A 19660-nucleotide genomic window follows, 5' to 3' on the forward strand; every position below is an offset into this window, starting at 1 on the left:
AATGGAAATTTAATATGCGCTTCCTCATACTGAAGTAAGAAGCTTTCTAAATACAATCAATGAAATATTCTGCATTGTTCCTGAAATAATCAAGTTTATATTCACTGTTCCTCTCTCAGCATCTGTTTCTCTTCATTCCGTCTTTATGCAGCAGTTGGGTGTCAGGAGAATGATCCAACATATTTTATAAGGGGGCTTCTTTCCTAGCAGATGTATTAGAGCTCACTCAAATAACCGATTCCAGTACAATCAAAATCTAACAAAATAACTGCCTTTTGCTCAAATTCTGCATGTAGAGAGACATATGTCTGGTAATTTTAATAGAGTGAGCTCTAATACATCTTATAGGCAAAAGGAGCCCCCCTATAAGATATATTGGAACTAACTTAATGATTATCTGACACCCCACTCCTGCATGAAGAGAGAATGAAGAGAAACAGATATTGAAAGAGCAAAGTGAAGATAAACTTGATTATTTCAGAAACCGTACATAATTTGTAATTGATTGTATTTAGAAAGTATTCAGCATGCTGATGAGAATACTAAATTTTCATTTTCAAAATAGTTCCGCTTTAAAGACTTCTCAAAATATTAAAAGGGTTGTTCACCTGACAACACTTTTTTGAGTTTAGTGATAATTTTTCTAATATTGTTTAAGTTGAAAGGGCCCATTTATGAACTATAAGATTTCTTTTTTTCCCCCACAAAATCTGGAAAAAAAAATTGTGGCTTTCCTATATTTGAAAAAATTTGAGATTTATTAAGTGTGAAAACTCCAAGGCAAAACTTTGCCAAGTAAAAGCTGTCGAGGTGCTATAGAATCCAGTGGAAGCTGCACTGATCCTTTTGGACCACTTTAAATCAATTCGGACTTTTAGAATTGTTCTGATTTTTTTTCTGCTAGGAAGTGTCCGAAATACTAAATACAGGTATGGGATTGGTTATCCAGAATGCTTGGGGCCTGGGGTTCTGGATAATGGATCTTATAATTTGGATCTTCATACCATAAGTCTACAAGAAAATTTATGTAAACATTAAATAAACCCAATAGGCTGGTTCTGCTTCCAATAGGGATTAACGAGCAATCAGGTAGTGTAAAAGAATGTTATGATAGATGTAAAAGCTTAAAGGGATACTGTCATGGGAAAAAACATTTTTTTCAAAATGAATCCGTTAATAGTGCTGCTCCAGCAGAATTCTGCACTGAAATCCATTTCTTAAAAGAGCAAACAGATTTTTTTATATTCAATTTTGAAATCTGACATGGGGCTAGACATTTTGTCAATTTCCCAGCTGCCCCTGGTCATGTGACGTGTGCCTGCACTTTAGGAGAGAAATGCTTTCTGGCAGGCTGCTGTTTTTCCTTCTCAATGTAACTGAATGTGTCTCAGTGGGACCTGGGTTTTTACTATTGAGTGTTGTTCTTAGATCTACCAGGAAGCTGTTATCTTGTGTTAGGGAGCTGTTATCTGGTTACCTTCCCATTGTTCTTTTGTTTGGCTGCTGGGGGGAAAAGGGAGGAGGTGATATCACGCCAACTTGCAGTACAGCAGTAAAGAGCGATTGAAGTTTATCAGAGCACAAGTCACATGACTTGGGGCAGCTGGGAAATTGACAATATGTCTAGCCCCATGTCAGATTTCAAAATTGAATATAAAAAAATCTGTTTGCTCTTTTGAGAAATGGATTTCAGTGCAGAATTCTGCTGGAGCAGCACTATTAACTGATTCATTTTGAAAAAATTTTTTTCCCATGACAGTATCCCTTTAATTTCTGGTGTCAGTAACTAACATCACACATATAACTGTACATTTCTGGACAATGTATAAGAATGACTGGGGGATTGGCAGCTGTGCTCTCAATCTCAGCAAGGCACCCCCGCTCCAGGTGTAGGAAGTGAAGTCAATTAACAAGAGCTGAGAGAAAAGCAAACGAAGAGGCAGAACTTGCTGCTAGGTGCTCTTTATTGCACACAGTATAACTGTACATTTATTATACAATAGCAGCTACCAAAAGACTAATGGGTGTATAGAATAAAAGGAGCACATTTTGCTACAGGTCTAAATCACATATAACAACCAATCAGCAGGTAGCATTTACCAGTCCCCTGTTTAAAAAGCATCTTATAGGTTGCTAATGGTTACCGAGTAAACTGTGCTTTTTTTACACGAGGGGGGGAAGCAACGTACTCACTTCATTTTTTACAGCATGTAAAATGGCACAAAAGCAATATAGAATATTCTCTTGAGAACAGTTAATGGTTTATGCTACACAATATATGGCACTAACCGTAATTTCCGGTGAATGTCACTTAGCAATTGGTGCCTCAATGTAATGGAAACAGACTCGCTAACTAGAAGAGCTGTGACATACGGATCTTGTTTTCCTCTGCACAATGCAAGAAGGCGGCACAGCCTGGAATAGAGGGTACTTGGTGGAAAGTGAGTTATGGACTCCAGAGCCTCACACAGAAGTGAGGAGACCACACTCAGGTCAGAGGCACCTAAGAATGAAAACACATAGAACTTAAGAGGGTTATTAAGAAATGTGCCCATTCACATGAACTTGCTCTCCTTGGGCTCTGTAGTCGAATATCAGAGAAAAGTGTGTTATGCATCTGTGGTGGTACATATCTTCAAAGCAACAGAGCTGGGGAGGCTACAACAGCTCAAAACTTAACACTCCCCTTTAGGCGAACGTCCCCACTGGCCTCCCTCCCTTCCTTGCACAGTGCTACAGCAGATTGTGTCCCCTCTAGGAATACCGACCCTCACCTGCAGAAGAGCGCAGAGGATCGCAGCAGAGCTCACGGGCGCCATCTTCTGGTGGTTGGGAAATCTTCGGGTCTTCTACCTTTCAGGAATTTTTATCTCTTTCAGTGCAAGTGCAGTTGTAACAAATCGGGAGATTGATCCAACTGTGCATGCGCAGATACACCGCTCACTTCATGAAGATTATCGAAGCGAGGAAGATGGCGCCTGTGAGCTCCGCTCTTCTGCAGGTGCGGGTCAGTATTCCTAGAGGGGACATAATCTGCTGTAGCACTGTGCAGGGGGGAGGCAGGGAGGGGGGCCAGTGGGGACTTTTGGATGAAGGGGGGGTATAGTTCCCCTTTAAGGCACACAAGTATAATTCTGCTTCCCAGTGTAATGAATAGCAAAATCTAAATATAATTATGATCTACCTCCCCCTTTTTACAGCTAGTGAACTCTTTTGCATAAAAATTTGTTAATTTTACTCCTTGCACAGGGAAGGAGCATGAGTCTAACTATTCAGATTTAATGCTCACTTGCACAGTTTATGGGGACTTTTGTTAACTGATCTCAGGCAGAGAAAATACACATTTTCTATTTATTGAGCAGAAATAGAACATACAGCATAGATCAAATAAAATATCAAAAATGTCTGCAGGCCTTACTGAAAGTAGAAGGGAGAGAAGATGAATTCCCGGTGATACTAAATGGGTTTGGGTCTGTTTCTCCTCCTATGAAATTTGGGGTCCAACACAGATATTCTCTTCCGGCATCTCTTCTCAGCACTTCACATTCTGTCACCAACCCATCATTCTTAGCAGGCTTCTGACCCTTCCGACCAGCTGGATGCAGGAGAAAAAAAAAATGTTCACAATTCTCCCTTTAAAAATAACGCCATGAGAATAAAAGACGACTCACTTCTTTTTTTCTTCTCAGTATCAGAACCCCTTAGCTCTTCGATGCTGACATCCAACACCCACTCAAGCTCTTCTTCTATGGATCTTAGAACATCTACTTCTTTAGGAGCCACATCAATTTTCACTTGCCGGCGCCTCCGCATTGGCCCAGATGGGCTACTTTCTTTTTGGCCCCTCCTTGTGCTGGGTCTTTTATGCCTAGTTTTATTCTTACTTGTGAGATCTTCATCATCAGAGTCGAGTGGGCCCTGTGCCACCCTACTCCTCCCACGACCTCTGCCTACTGATTTTGTCTGTATAGCTTGTTTTCTGCCGTTTGATAACGGCTCCCATTCAGAATTATCCGCCACTTCCAAGTCGCTGTCATTAAAATCAACCTGTTTAGAGTAGATAAAAATATGCAAAAGAGAATATACTTGTGATCACACAACCAAACGGGCCACTTACATGACATACCATATAGCAGCAGTCATATTAATTAATAATTTATCTAACACATTTTTACCGACCGACTTTTTCTGTGATAAAACCGTTACCTTGAACTGTATGGTGGATATCAATGCTGATGGAGAAACAAACCAATTTGGGTTTTTAATGGTTCAAGCTTTCTGTTTTCAGTACCCATAAAGCAAAGTGCAAAATGACAAAAATAACCTGGAACCCCCAAGGTCCCAAAGATTCTCAATAATGAATTCCATCCTTGCACTTTAGCATGTTTAAAACATTTAAAGAAAATTGTGATATGCCTCAGGCAATCAGCTGAAAGATGTAATGCCACAAACTTGTGTTTTTTTACGCAGTCTTTTAGGCTGAAGGTTATGCTACTAAATAAAAACCAACCTTAAGCACTGTTCTTGTTTTGCGCCTTCTTGGTGCTCTTGGAAGAACTTCAGGCACAGGGGATTCTTCATTGTAAACTGTGACAGTGTTTTTCTTTGGGAGAGTGGCTATAACTGATCTGGCTTGATTCAACGGAAGGTTCTTCTGGGTGGGCGTTGTGTGAGGTTTTGGAGGTAATTTTGGGCACTCCATGTCAGAGCCCTCAAAAGGGAATGAACTTGGGACATCTAGTGACATTTTCTTTGTTTTTTTCTTTGTAATGCTAGAGGTTGTCTTGTTCCTGTGATTGAGGTCTGATACTTTTTTGCTGTTTTGATGTGGCTGCCAGCCCCATAATTGCGCAAAAATATCTGCAACACAACCTCCATGCTTAGCAGCCAGATTATATATAGAGCACAAAGCTTTGGTCAGTAGAAGGCCTGCTCTCCAGTGCTTATGAAAAGTTGCTTGGTGTGAAGACACAAAGGTAAGTCCTTCCTCCAGTATCCCTTCTGGAAGCTTAGAGGGACTCTGTGATGCCATGGCCAGGTACACTCTAGCCCTAAGTTCAGCTGCCACTCCTAGAATTGCAGGTTTGGGGATTTCCTTACCAAGTGTTTCCTGCATAATCACAGAAAAGCGCCTGGTTAGGGCTTTGCATCTTTTCAGGGCGGATATTAACAAACCTCTGCTCTGAGGATCATTCTCTGCCTTAGCCACCAACCACTGGGTGCAAAGCAAGGACAATACAAGATCAGAGCATAGAGCGCATGTGCAGTCCTGTGTATGGGACAGAAACTGTGGTTGGTTCTTTTCCAGTGAAGAAGTGGCTGTAGGAGATTCAGGGGCTTTTAACAAATCCCTTGTTTCTACATAATGAAGATCTACTGCTTTCAGAAAATCGTCTTTTGGTGGACTCTGAGGCGTTTCTATAATTTCATCTTTATGAAGCAGTTTCCCCTTGCAAAGCTTTATCTTAACCTCTTTCTGCTCACTTTTGGTAGTAAAATCTAAAGGCACAAGAAAACCAAGGTCAACCACAAGATCACTGAAATCCACTTAGCAACAAATGGGAAAAAAAGGGAGAAAAAAAAAAAGTGTACCTGTACAAGACTCCATTAGGAACAACACATACTGCAAATCTTCCTCACAGAGCAGAGTTTCTGAGCGGAGTGTCTCTAGTTCTGCTTTTCTCATAAGGAAATCTGCACAACTACAAAGGGAAAGAGACTGTTTTGAATATCATTGTTTTAGTTGCAAAAACACTTTTTATTTATCTCCTTGCAGTCAGAGAAGTGATATATGTTACCGCACAATCATTTCTGTCCTGAACCTGGATGATTATACTGTTCCTCAACTAAAGAGCCAAAAGCACAAAATGCATTAAATTACTAGTGGGTTGTCCAAAGAGAAAGTCAGTATTAAGCTCAAATATATTACCACTGACATCTTCTTGTACCCTTTACTTATTCCTATGGCAAATGTGTTCAATGCAGCATATACAACTATACAAAATTCTGCTACTGGATTGCTTGATAATTTGTTACAACTGTAAATACAAGAAGACGAATATACATGCTATTGGTTTCTGTGATAATAGGAAGATTTTTGTAATTACCATTAAATCCTTTTCTCTCATCCTATATTGGAGGACACAGGCACCATGGGGATGAAGTTCCTGCAGCTTGGAGAGTGGACACCAAGATGTTAAAGTTGACTCCTCCTCCTGCTGTGGGCTTCATCCCCTGCCTCTTCCTACCGAGTCCAGTTTCTAACCGAAGGAGTAAGCTAACATAATAACCCAAAACTGGGAGGAGTTTTCCACCCCGAAACTTAAGTTTATAACAAATCAAAAACTAAGACTCCTAAAATGGAGATTGTAACCAACTGTGGTCCTAAATTCCATGAACTTTGATCATTTATTGGTCACATAGGTGACCCCTATAACAGTTTTATCTTAACCAGGGAGGGAAAGCTTGTGTCCCCCAAATAGGATGAGAGAAAAAGATTTAACGGTAAATTGGGGGACACAGGCACCATGGGGATGTCCCAAAGCAACCCCTGAGGGCGTGACCTGTACCCCTAGTGAGGTGCTCAGCCTATTACTGCCTGTAACACCTTCCACCCGCTGAAACTAGCTTCTGCTGACGCCTGAGTGTGAAGGCTGTAGAAGCGAGTGAATGTGTGTAGGGAGGACCAGGTTGCGGCTCGACACACCTGCTCGGCCGTTGCCTGGTGTCGAACTGCACAAGAGGTACTAATTGAGCGTGTAGAGTGAGCTCGGACTTTGAAGGGAGGCGGTCTGCCCTTAACTGCATAGGCTGTTGTTATGGTGGAACGAATCCATTTGGCTATGGATGCTTTAGAAGCTCTTGTACCTCCTTTTTGGCTTTCTGGTAGGATAAAGAGCGAATTTGTCTTTCTGACTCCCTTAGTAGCCTCCAAGTACATCTTAATTGCACAAACTACGTCCAGTTTGTTGAAACGCCTCTCTAGTGCATTCTTCGGCTCTGGGCAGAGAGAAGGAACCACTATATCTTGATTGAGATGAAATTGTGACACAACCTTTGGAAGAAAATCCGGTGTTGGTCTGAGAACCAGCTTATCAGAATGGATGATCTTAATGGTGACTGGCATGATAGTGCCGCTAGTTCCGAGTGATTGCCAAAAGGAATACTACCTTTTCTGTCATTATGGCTAACGGAATGGAGTCCAGTGGTTCATATGGCTCCTCTTGCAGAACGGATAGTACCAAGTTGAGATCCCAAGGGGGAACCGGATACTTGTATGGGGGGGACTAGTCTAGTCACCCCCTGTAGAAAAGTCTTAATATCGCTCATCGCTAGCTTTTGTTGGAAGAGAATGGAAAGAGCGGATACCTGTACCTTCAGTGAGCTCAATGCAAGCCCTTTGGTGAGGCCTTCTTGAAGGAACGAGAGAATGTCTCCCTCCACTGCAGTCTGTGGATTAGTATGTTTGGCTTCGCACCATCCAATAAATGTTTTCCACACTCTGTGGTAAAACTTTGCTGATACTGGCTTTCTCACCCTTAGCATGGTAGGGATCGCTTCCTTAGGAGCTCCAGATGCCTCCAGTATCAAGGCCTCAAGAGCCACACCGTTAAAGCCCACGTATGTGAATTCGGGTGGACAACCGGTCCTTGTGAGAGTAGGTCTTCTCTCAGAGGCAGCTGAAGGGGAGAGTCTGTTGCCATGTCTACTATCTCTGCAAACCACGCTCTTCGAGGCCAATGAGGGGTCACGAATATGGTTTGAGTTCTTTCTTTCCTTATTTTCTTTATGACTCGAGGTATTAGAGCCAAGGGTGGAAAGACATACGCTAGGGAGAATGTCCAAGAAATCACCAGGGCATCTACCGCCCATACCTGTGGGTCGACACACCTTGCCACGAACTTTGGAACCTTGTGGTTGTATCGGGATGCCATCAGGTCCACCTCTGGAAGGCCCCTTCTGCTTACAATCATTTGGAATGCCTCTGGATGTAAACTCTATCCCCCTTGATCTAGCGTCTCTCTGCTTAGGTAATCTGCTATCCAGTTGTCTACCCCTGGCAGGTATACTGCTGATATTGCTGGAACATTTTTCTCTGCCCATTCTAGAATAGCTCTTGCTTCCGCTAGGCAAGCTAGACTTCGAGTTCCTCCTTGGTGATTTATGTAGGCTACCGCTGTCACATTGTCAGATTGAATCCGTATTGGACTGTTCTGTAGACTTTTTGTCCAGTGCGTTAGAGAGTACCGTATCGCCTTGAGCTCTAGGAGGTTGATTGGAAGGCACATCTCGGACTGATTACAAAGTCCCTGGACTGTTTCCTGGTTCAATACTCCACCCCAACCCCTTAGACTGGCGTCTGTTGTCACCACTGTCCAAGGGTGGTTGGGAAATGGCTTTCCTGGTGTCATCCTGTTGGGATGAAGTCACCATTCTAGGGATAGTTTTACTTTTTCCGGAATCGTGATTTCCCTGTCTAAATTGTTTCGATCTCTCTTCTGGTGGCGTACTATTAGCTGCTGAAGTGTTCTGGTATGAAGCTGAGCATAAGGGATGCTTAGGAATGAAGCTACCATGGTCCCAGAAACTTAGCTGTACGAAGAGACACTGTGTTGCTTTGTCTTAGGAGTTCAATACGGCTCTGTAGAATAAGTCTCTTGTCCTGCGTGAGGAAGGCTCTCTCCCTTCTGAAATCCAGTATTATCCCTAGGTATTCCATTGTCTGTGCTGGAATTAGATTGGATCTGTGGTAGTTGACTAGCCACCCCATGTGAGTCAGAGTCTGTAGAACCTGGGAAATGTGATAGTTGGCTATCTCTAGTGAGGGAGCCTTCACCAGCAGATCGTCCATGTATGGGATCACTCTTATGCCCTTCGTGAAAATGCGGGGGGCCAAAGAGAGACCAAACGGTAGAGCTACAAACTGCCAGTGGTTCCCTGCTACGTAGAACCTCAGGAATCTGTGGAGACTTGGGTGAATGAGTATGTGCAAATATGCATCCTTGATGTCTATCACCGTCATCATTTTGTGCATCTTCATTGACATTAGGACTGAGTGGATTGACTCCATCTTGAAGTGACAAGTCTTGACAAAAAGGTTGAGGTTTTTTAGGTCCAACACAGATCTGTAGGAGCCGTCTTTTTTGGGTACTATAAAAAGGTTTGAATAATATCCTTGCCTTCTGTCCGAGTTTGGGACAGGCTGCATGACCCCTGACTTTGCTAGGTTTTGAACGACTCCTAGGAATGCTTCCCGCTTGGAGCTCCCTTGTGGAAGCCTGAATATGAAAAATCTGTGAGGAGGATGATGTGCCAGGTCTATCAAATATCCATGGGATATGATTAGGAGTACCCACTGGTCTTTCACTAGACTTTGCCACACCTCCTGAAAGGCTCCTAAGCGTCCGCCTAAGAGTATCCCTCCAGGGGTGGGCACACCTTCAGGCGGAAGTGGTTTTGTCTTGGGATGTTTTGGTGGATCCCTTGGAAGAAGATCATGTGGATCCGTGCTTGCTATGGTATATTTGCCAGAAGTTAGAACTGGGTTTCTCAGTTTGTGTTTTAGACTTCTGCCCTTGACGGAATAGACGAAAAAAGGGGTGTCGTTTAAACGGGGGTCTCTTTGGTTTGCTTTGTGGAAGCAGAGTGCTCTTACCCCCTGTCGCCTGCGATATAATCTTGTCCAACTCTGCCTGAATAGTTTTCCTTGAAAAGGTAGACTGACTAATGATCTCTTAGAAGTCAAATCAGCTGACCAGGTCTTAAGCCATAAGAATCTGCCGCCGCTATTGATTGAGCTGGCCACAAGCTTTGCTGCGTCCAGTGAAGCGTCACAGATGTAGGCTGTAGCGTCCACTATCCGAGATAGCAAGAGATCTGTCGTTGGGTCCTCGGAACCCAGTAACAGTGCCACCTGTTCAACCCAAACCTCCATTGCCTTAGCTACTCAGGAGATGGCGAAGATCGGTTTAAACGCCGTTCCTAGTGCCGAGAAAATGGTCTTACAGAACCCATTTTTTTTTTTATAAATCGGGTCTTTGAATGCTGCCGCATCTGCTATCGGGATGGTGGTAATCTTTGATAGTCTGGATACAGGTGGATCGACTGTAGGGGGAGATGACCACAGATCTATGGAATCCTGTGGAAATGGGTATGCTTGGGAAAAACGCTGTGAAGTCTGCATCTTATGATCAGGCGTCTTCCATTGAGACTTAATGATCTCATCTAATTGATCATAAGCAGGAAAGACACAGGCCGATTTTTTCTGTCTCTTGAATATGTTCTTTCCAGTCTCTGTAGCAGAGACCGTTTCCTCAATATTAAGGGTTTTAAGTACTGCCCGTATGAGAGCCCCTTGTGTCCCCCTTGTGTTCTGGGAATGTCTGAATCCAGATACTGTTCCGAGTCATTGTCTGTCAGGACTAGCCCTTCCTCGTCCAAGGAACTGTTGAGCCCCCTTCTGGGTTCAGGGAAAGAATCTGGTGGTCGTTTCACTGTGCGCTTTTCCAGATTTTGAACTGGGTTTGACAGGCGGTCTAGTACCTCCGGTATGCTGGCTAGTTTTTGCAAGTCAAGCAGGAGAGAGCACGCATCAGTTCAGAGTCCGAACCCCCTTGAGAAGTGGAGGCTATGTGTGGCAGTAAGGGTTGGGTGTGAGTTGTAGGTTGAGCGGTAGAGGGAGTAGGACTGGGGTACTAATAGGCCTACATAACGCACACAGGGGTTCGGCAGAAGCAGCAGGGTATTTATCTTTACAGCCTGCACAGGCATAATATGATATAATGGATGCCATAATATCGCCCTGTCTATGAGATTGTGTTTCCATTACTCTTTGTATGCCCCTTAGCCATATTATATTGTATTGGAGCAGGGGATAAGAGCCCAGAGGTGTGGTGCGTGGAGTGCCGCAGTGACTGTAAGAGAAAAAACCACTGCGTTAGTTTGCTCACCCGCACTGTATAAAAACCCCCTTGCGAGTTTCGGGACTCCGGTTAATAGGGAGAACGCTACCTGAGAGTATGCAGCAGCGCCGTCTCCTTTCCTGCCACACTTCACCATTCCGCACAAGATGGTGGCAGGGGTGTGGCCTAATGGTGTGGGGGACAATAAACTGGTGCGGTATATGGGAGCTGTGCTTGCAGCCTCCGTAGAGCGGGAAGGCAAGGGCTTTTTTTTCCCAAACTGTCTGGCTGTTGAGGCGCTGGAACCCAAGTTCACTGGCCCCAAAGTGGCATGATCCCCACCGTAGTTCAGACCATATGGTCCTTGCCAACAAACATCCGGGTGTCTCCTTCTGAGGACACTAAAGAAACTGGAGACGGTAGGAGGAGGCAGGGGATGAAGCCCACAGCAGGAGGAGGAGTCAACTTTAACATCTTAGTGTCCACTCTCCAAGCTGCAGGAACTTCATCCCCATGGTGTCCCCCAATTTAGGTGAGAGAAAAGAACAACTTGACTGAAACTGCGACAGTATATTTTTATCTTGTTAATTTGCACAGTAAATGACAATATAAAGGGCATTAGCTTCTGTGTAACCAAACTAAAAATAGAACCTTGTCTTTAATATTATTTGAACCATTTCATAAACCCTCTTTTTTTAAACAAATTACATTTCTTCACATAGGTTGTTGTGTACTTACTGCCTCATACTTTGCAGAGTTTTGGCTATCCGGAGTCCCTCGAGGCAAAATGACTTGGCTTCTGAAACACAGCCCAAGCGGCCAAGAGTCTTGACTAGATCCTGGGTGCAGCTGAGGAGATCAGCAAGGACTTGCCATTTTTGAAGAAGGTTTTCTCCTATGTGGAAGGACAGAAAGCAGACTTAGTGATTTCAGGCGTTTGGCAGAATCACCAAAAATTTGTCACCTTCATCTACATACCATTATCCACAAAACGAACTTCTGAAGAGCCTTTAGGGGACGACAACACATCATTTCCAAGAAGGAGGAGGACGATGCTCCTTAGCAGTTTATGGGCTTCTGTCAGAGCCGTCTCTGGATTATGACAGCCTGCATAAACGAACAAATGAAAACAAGTAAGCATTTAAAATCAAATATTTCTTAAAGGGCACCGATCAGCCAAAATCAAACACATATTAACAATCTGACCAGTACAACCTAAACACGTTTAATTAAAACTACATACAGTATATAGTTTTTTGAAAAAAACTGCAGGTTTTAAAAAATCCCTTACTTTGTCAAATGGGTTCTTTCACTGAGGGAGTCCATACTGCGACTATAACAGTTATCATAACATGCAAATTTCAGGAGCATGCTCAGTAGCACTGCCTTGAATATTCTACCCAGAATGCCTTGTTTTAGTAAACTCCTCCACTAGAAGTATCATGACATTTCCCTATCTTGTCCCTTGCTGGTGATGTTATTATGCAAATGAAGGGCCCACACTAACTTCCAGAAGGTGGCAGCTAAGCAACCAAGGAATTTCAACTGAGCATGTGTGAGATTTCAGAGCTGCAGTTGGCTGGGAAGATATAGGCAGGAGGAGCCAGTGAAATCCAAGATGCCTGCCTCAGCTAGAACTGCAGTGGAGATAGGGAAGATCTTGCAGAAGGTATAGTTAGCTGATGATTTATATTAAACAATTCTGTTTTAAAAATCAGATTTCTTGAACTTTCACATAGTGTATTTACTTAGTAAATGATTTTATGATTTTAGTTATGTTTGGTGCCCTTTAAGTGACAGTATTATAGTTCTATTAAGGCAACTCACCATGAGCCCATAACTGCTTGTATAGATCGGAGGTTACGTTTTCTGATGGGAGCATGAGAAATAATGAAAGCTCTTGAAGAACTTGTACTTTTAGAAGGTACCAGGCTTTGGATGACTTCTGCAGAGAAGGGTGCTGAAGAAGACCCAGAAGCAGTTCTACTCCTTCCTTGACCTGCACAAAAATAAAAGAGATCAGCCATATCTAACTGATAAAAAGCATCTTACATTTAGAGCTTAATGAACCCTCTCCATGTGTGGAATTAATGTGATAAACATAGTACTAGGTTTAATAAACTTTGTGACTTAAAAGGAATCGGACAAGAGACAGAACTAGTTCCTTCAGACTACAGCATACCTGACGTGTGACCCGGCAAAGATGACTACGTAAAAGCTGACAGGATAACTCAGCCAAAGTGTAATTTTCACTGGTACAATCAGCACGTTTTAATATCTCCTCAGCCTTCTGAAGGGTAACCTGGAAATAAAATAGCACTTATAGCAAATACCTTTACTATTAGCTGTATGGAACATTGCAAAGAATTCAAAATATCATAGCACTGAAAAAAACAAGACTGCTGAAAGCTTTTATCTCCATTTAAAGAAACATTTCAAAACAATATTTAGGATACAATTTACTGCATGTGTCTAGACGTGTTTAACCATTAGAGCTGTGAGATTTATACATACCTGAGCATACTCGGGACTCTCTAAGTAGAACAAGATTTTGGTGAGCTGGCAGAGAGCCCCAACCTCCTTAATATGATCTTGTAAAGAGTGACACAAACAGGCAGCAAGCTGAAAGGCCTGTATAGATTGCAGAGGCTGCAGGAAGAGACAAAGCCCAATGAGTCTTGGATATAATCATTCTTGTTTTTATGTTGTCATGTGTTCAGTCAAAACAGAGTCAAATCATATTTAGACCATTGAATTCACTTACTTTTCCCATCAGTCTGTACAATGATCCAAGCAGGTGCAATGAAAAAATGGTTTGTTCAGCACTGTTTAAAGATGGTACTTGTGGGCAAGACAAGAGACTACTCCACAGATCAAGAGCTTCATCTAGACCTTTCAGCGGCCCTAAAAAAAAGTACTGTATCTTACAAAAGATAATGTGGTTAACCACTATAGGTTGCAATATCTGCACCAGGTCTAGTAGCAGATAGCATCCATTCGGCAGATAGCATTTACTGGTCACCTCTTTGAATCTTATTGTAGTTTCTATGGATTATTAGACCTGGTGTGAACCTTGTGACTTTTACAGTTGTGTTCAGAATAATAGCAGTCTGACATCACTAACCAGATCAATCACTGTTTTTGGTAGAAATTATATTTCTACATGGCAAATAATTTACTAGGTGTAGTTGAGTATTAGAAACGAACAGACCCAAAAGTCATGACATGCTGCCGATTCTCTGTAATTAAGTCATTAATTGAGGCGTGTTCCAAATAATAGCAGTGTGGAGGTTAATTAGTGAGGTCATACATTCTGTGAAAAAAACAGCTGTCAATTACATCCCTTATTTAAGGAAGGAGCAAATGTTGTGCATGATGGTTATAGTGTATTTCTCTCTGAAAATATGAGTAAAATGGCTCATTCTAGACATTGTTCAGAAGAACAGCGTACTTTGCTTAAAAAGTTGATTGGAGGGGGGAAACATGTAAAGATGTGCAGAAAATGATTGGCTGCTCAGCTAAAATGATCTCAAATGCTTTAAAATGGCAACCAAAACCTGAAAGATGTGGAAGAAAACAGGGAACGACCATTTGAATGGATAGAAGAGTAGCCATAATGGCAAAGACTTAGCCAAAGATCAGCTCCAGGAAGATCAAAGAAGTTATCTGTGAGTAATTTTACAATTAGGAGGCGATTATGTGAAGCCAAGCTATTGGCTATAAACACACTGCTATTATTCTGAACACAACTGTACAATTACCCCAAAGTGATGCTATAACACAGCGGTCCACAAACTTTTTTCCCCTAGGGACCGGTTTCAACCAAGAAAATTTTTCCAAGGACCAGGGGGTGGGTGGATGACAATATATGTGTGGTGCTGCACCACATCGGAGACTGGGATTCCAGGTAATTACGAGTTAAGTCAGGGGTTTCAGCTGCTAGCGAATGGAAGATGGGAGCGAGGGACCAATTTAGCCGCATGTACAGGGACATCAGATAAGCAACTGGATCCAGCTCAGCCTGGCACTTTCCTACCATGTTATATATGTATACTATACAATAAAATGCAATGGGCATTTATTAGTAACCATGAAGTCATAGAGGATTTTACATTTAAAAAAGTAGTTTACCTGCCTCCCCTGCTAATGTAAAGCAGATCCCATCTCTGACAGACTGGTCATCATGCAGTTTATCTTCATAGTTCAGGTCGTTGGGCTCATAATCCACACCTGTCCACTGGTTCTGACTCTCTAACTTTGCCTTACGCTTTTGCTCCTCCAAACCCTGGGCGAAAGAGGGAAGGGAATTAAAAAATATTGCTACTATGCACACAATTTAAAGTACAGCATCAGCTGCCATACAGACCAATCAATTCTGCAGAGCAGTGATTGGTAGAATATATATTACATTATTGTATCTAGTAGCATTACGTTTCAGCACCTAGATCCCATTGCCTATGAACTACATAAAAATAGTATACTGTATTTTATGCAGCTAAAAGAAAGAAAGGAAATTTGTGGCATTACTATTATTCTGGTTAGGATAATTTTTATTTTATGAGCAGAAATAGTTTAGTATATGCCAACCTGTAAAAGTAGGATGTGGGGGGCAAAGAAGCAATGCAATTAAGTAAAGTCAAAGCCTTTCTAAAACATAAAATAGTCATGTGAGCATGGGTCGTGAACAGTTTCACACTACTTGGAAAATGATCTCTATCAGGTACATAGGATTGCTAATTTTATGTTAATGTGCATTATCATGATTGCCCAAGAGACTACTGTTAAGGGTACCCTTATGAAAGAAAACACTTGACCCGTCAGGCTTACAGTTAGTAGGGAACTGAGAAAAGGTTTCCATCAGCACTTCTATCGAGTGCTTTTCCTGGTGAAACAGATGATTTTTCTCTTTCATAGCTACAATGGAACCTAAGAGATTGCTAGCTCTTTAGCACTGAGTAAACACATATACTCACTTATTAGCTGGTGATGAGACATGCAATAGATCTTGCATCAAGATGGACCACATACTTCTCAGAGAAGCATTAACTCACCTCCCTCATATTTGCTTCAAGGGTACAGATATACTGCCAGAGCAGAGCTTGGGCTTTAATGTCCTGCAAACGCTCATCCACTTCTGTGAGTTTTGAAGTTGCATCCAAAAGTCTAAGAGCTTCCTGCACAGCATCCAGGGCAGAACTAGAGATGAACAGATTAGCAACATTCATCATCTTACAATGAGCATCCTAGATTTAAATTTAGACATTTACTTTGTCTTGCTTCTCAAACTTACCAGTCTGTCTGTACGGAGTAGTCATGGTAACACAAGACCTGGGCCAGCTCTAAAAGAAATGTGGAGCGGTGGCCTCTAAGATCGCTGTCCTCACTGCAGAGCTCAAGGAGATCACAGATTGTATTGTAACGTTCCTGCCCTGTATCGCCATGAACGGATTTGTATCCTTGAAGTTCCTCCACAAGAAGTGAAACCATCAGCTCTGAGTCCACTGGACGATCTACAAGGCCATCTTTAAGAGTACTACAGAAAATTAACATTTTAAAATAAAGTTTAGACTAAAAGGAAGATACCTAAATTTAACTAGCAAATATTAAACGAGTGAATATTAAAAAAAAAAAAAAAAATGTACAGTATATATATATATATATATATATATATATATATATATATATATATATATAAAATTTTATTTATTTATTTTTTTCACTCATTCATTATAGGTGAAAAGAAGACCAATAGGAGGTAAGAAATAACCCAAATAAAGGATCACTCACTGCAGCCTTATGTCTTCATCTCCACTCTTAGCACCATCCATTTTAAGTCTCACCCATAGGGCCACTGGCTCTGCCATATGCCGAGAGACTTTAGAGCGCAAAGCTCGTAGCCAAAGACCCACAGCTTCAAGGCCCTTCATAATCTGGCCACTCTTCCTGCAGCTCTCTACATGCAGTCTGTAACAGCGGTGCAACTATAGAAGTAGTGGAAAAAAAGAAAGATCAAAACTGATAAGTGTCAAAATACTAAAAATCTATAATGGCATTAACAGAAATTAAAAAAAAAAAAATCTTGAAATAAATTTAGTCAAATAAACAAAGGATAATCTTGCATTGTCAGCCTAATGATCTAGCAATTAGGCAGGTTATATATAGTCTTAAAAGGTTGAACTTGATGGGTGTGTCTTTTATAACCTAATTTACGGTGTTACAGATTGCTTCCCTAGGCAATGACAGCCACAGCGAATATGCTTATACTTGCTGCCAGACAGTTGTATAAAAATACTACAGACCCATACAGAAATTAGAGTTTCCTGTACACGAGGGTCTTCTTTTCCTTCTTACACAATCAAGAGCTTACCCTTTCTACTGCCAGGTCAGGGTCACTATCAGGAGCCCCATCTGCAAGCCATGCACTAAGGGGAGATACCAGGTCAGAGGCTTCTACATATTTCTTCTGGCTGTAGAACCAGTAGGCCAAGTTATGAACACAGGATGCTGTTGGTTAAACAGAGTATTGGTTATTTGAGCCTTATACATTTTACAAATTTACTCAGTAATTATCTTTAGAATTTAGAAGTACCCTATAAAAAGTTACGTTATACTTTACATGTATGCCTACCCGTTATAACGGATCTCTCCATAATGTGAATCTTTATAACTAGAAAATCATTTAAGCATTAAATAAACCAAATAGGCTGCTATTGTCTCCAATAAGGATTAATTATATTTTAGTTTGGATCAAGTACACGTTACGGTTTTATTATTACAGAGAAAAAGGAAATATTTTTTTTAAAATTTGGATTATTTGGATAAAATGGGAGACAGCCTTTCTGTAATTAGGAATTTTCTAACGGCTTTCCTTGGAAAAAAGGATCCTATACCTGTATATAAATTACATGGTGGACCCATTTTCTTCCCCCAGTATCTACATTCCTGAAAATTATTTTGTGCAGACTGGTACCCCATCCAATTCTATACAGAAAATTTACTTTAATGGGAAATGAAAAAATTAAAATTTAATATAGAAGTTTTCTAAATATAATGAAATAAAAGTTTTGTACTGTTTCTGAAATAAAGTTTATCTTCACTATCCCTCTCTCATTCTCTTCATTCTGTCTTCATGCAACATTTGTGCGTCAGATATTAATTGACAGTTACATCCAATATATCTTATTGGGGGGCTCCTTTTGCCTAGAAGATGCATTAGTGCTCACTCTATTAAAATCACCAGAAATCATGTCTCTCTACATGCAGGGTTTGTGCAAAAGGCAGTTATTTTGTTAGATTTTGTTTGTACTGGAATCCGTTATTTGAGTGAGCTCTAATACATCTGGGAAATGAAGCCCACCCTATAAGATATATTGGATGTAACTGTCAATGAATATCTGATGCTCAACTGATGTAAGAAGACAGAATGAAGAGAAACAGATGCTGTAAGAGGGATAGTGAACATGAACTTCATTGTATCAAAAACAATGCAGAATATTTAATTGATTGTATTTAGAAAGTTGAAGCTCATATTACATTTTCAATTTTCCTGATAGTTCCCCTCCACTAACAGCTCCAGCATTACTAGAAGCTCCCAAGTTCTGAAGTAAAGACACTTTAACCTAAAAATACTTTAAAATGAGACCTGTTATGTTCAAGAACTCTGCAGCTTCTTGGGCAGGCAGACCCTGAAGAGAACTGTGCATCCGGGAAACAGCATTTCTGCAGGCTCCAAGCAGCAATAGCAATCCATCCTTAGGCTTGTCCTGTAAGAAACAAATAGAGAAACAACTTTGTTAATATTAGAGACAGTTTCTGTAGCAGAGAAATGTATTATTTAATGGAAAAATATAACAGCTTGAAACACAGAAGCCAAAGGGCCATAAGTAAATATTGTACCTTGAAAGTTCCATATAGAATTTGTTTGCACAAAAGCTACAAACCTGGCCAGGAATATGGCAGCTTAAATGCAACAATAACTGTATTAAAGGAAAATTATACCCCCAAAATGAACACGTAAGCAACAGATAGTTCATATCATATTAAGTGGAATATTAAAGAATCTTACCAAACTGGAATATATATTTAAGTAATTATTGCCCTTTTACATCTCTTGCCTTGAGCCACCATTTCGTGATGGTCTGTGTGTTGTCTCAGAGATCACCTGACCAGAAATGCTACAACTCTAACAGGAAGAAGTGTGGAAGCAAAAGACACAACTCTGTCTGTTAATTGGCTCATGTGACCTAACATGTATGGTTTGTTGGTATGTTTGAGAGTACAGTGAATCCTACGATCCCAGGGGGGCGGCCCTTATTTTTTAAAATGGCAATTTTCTATTTATGATTACCCAATTGCACATACTACTAGAAATGTATATTATTATGAAAATGGTTTATTTACATGAAGCAGGGTTATACATATGAGCTGTTTTATGCAATATCTTTTTATAGAGACCTACATTGTTTGGGGGGTATAGTTTTCCTTTAAATGTATATATGGCCATATTGAAATAACTATATAAATGAGACATTCGTACCTTGCAGTTCTGCATAAAGGCACATGCAGCATTCGTGAATTGCTGCAAGCTGTTGAATTGCTGTTGCTTTAAAGATTTCAGTTGTCGGGACTCATCCTTAGGAACCTGGTAAAAATCCGAATAGAAAAAAAATGTACAACATTTCCGTTTAATATTTTATGTTCATGTACCATTCATATTTACATTTTTTTGTTGCGTGTCTTGCAGACTTGGAATTTAAGAA

At 41.1% G+C, this 19660-nt stretch overlaps 1 protein-coding gene across 2 annotated transcripts in view; it reads right to left on the reverse strand.

The window, feature by feature from the left end:
• espl1.S (extra spindle pole bodies like 1, separase S homeolog) overlaps positions 1-19660 on the reverse strand; it is a 39123-nt gene that overhangs the window by 11590 nt on the left and 7873 nt on the right. For both annotated transcript variants that reach the window (XM_018250157.2, XM_018250159.2), the window contains exons 4-21: positions 19438-19542; positions 18544-18664; positions 17269-17405; positions 16689-16882; positions 16192-16434; positions 15953-16097; positions 15033-15186; positions 13666-13805; positions 13416-13550; positions 13084-13203; positions 12729-12900; positions 11880-12008; positions 11640-11796; positions 5593-5702; positions 4511-5499; positions 3672-4047; positions 3419-3595; positions 2290-2503 (exon numbers count right to left, since the gene is read on the reverse strand). In XM_018250157.2, the coding sequence (XP_018105646.1) occupies positions 2290-2503; positions 3419-3595; positions 3672-4047; positions 4511-5499; positions 5593-5702; positions 11640-11796; positions 11880-12008; positions 12729-12900; positions 13084-13203; positions 13416-13550; positions 13666-13805; positions 15033-15186; positions 15953-16097; positions 16192-16434; positions 16689-16882; positions 17269-17405; positions 18544-18664; positions 19438-19542 (3818 nt within the window). The remainder of the gene's footprint in view (positions 1-2289; positions 2504-3418; positions 3596-3671; positions 4048-4510; positions 5500-5592; positions 5703-11639; positions 11797-11879; positions 12009-12728; positions 12901-13083; positions 13204-13415; positions 13551-13665; positions 13806-15032; positions 15187-15952; positions 16098-16191; positions 16435-16688; positions 16883-17268; positions 17406-18543; positions 18665-19437; positions 19543-19660) is intronic.

Source organism: Xenopus laevis, chromosome 2S (genome assembly GCF_017654675.1).
Source record: "Xenopus laevis strain J_2021 chromosome 2S, Xenopus_laevis_v10.1, whole genome shotgun sequence".
Taxonomy (NCBI): Eukaryota; Metazoa; Chordata; class Amphibia; order Anura; family Pipidae; genus Xenopus; species Xenopus laevis.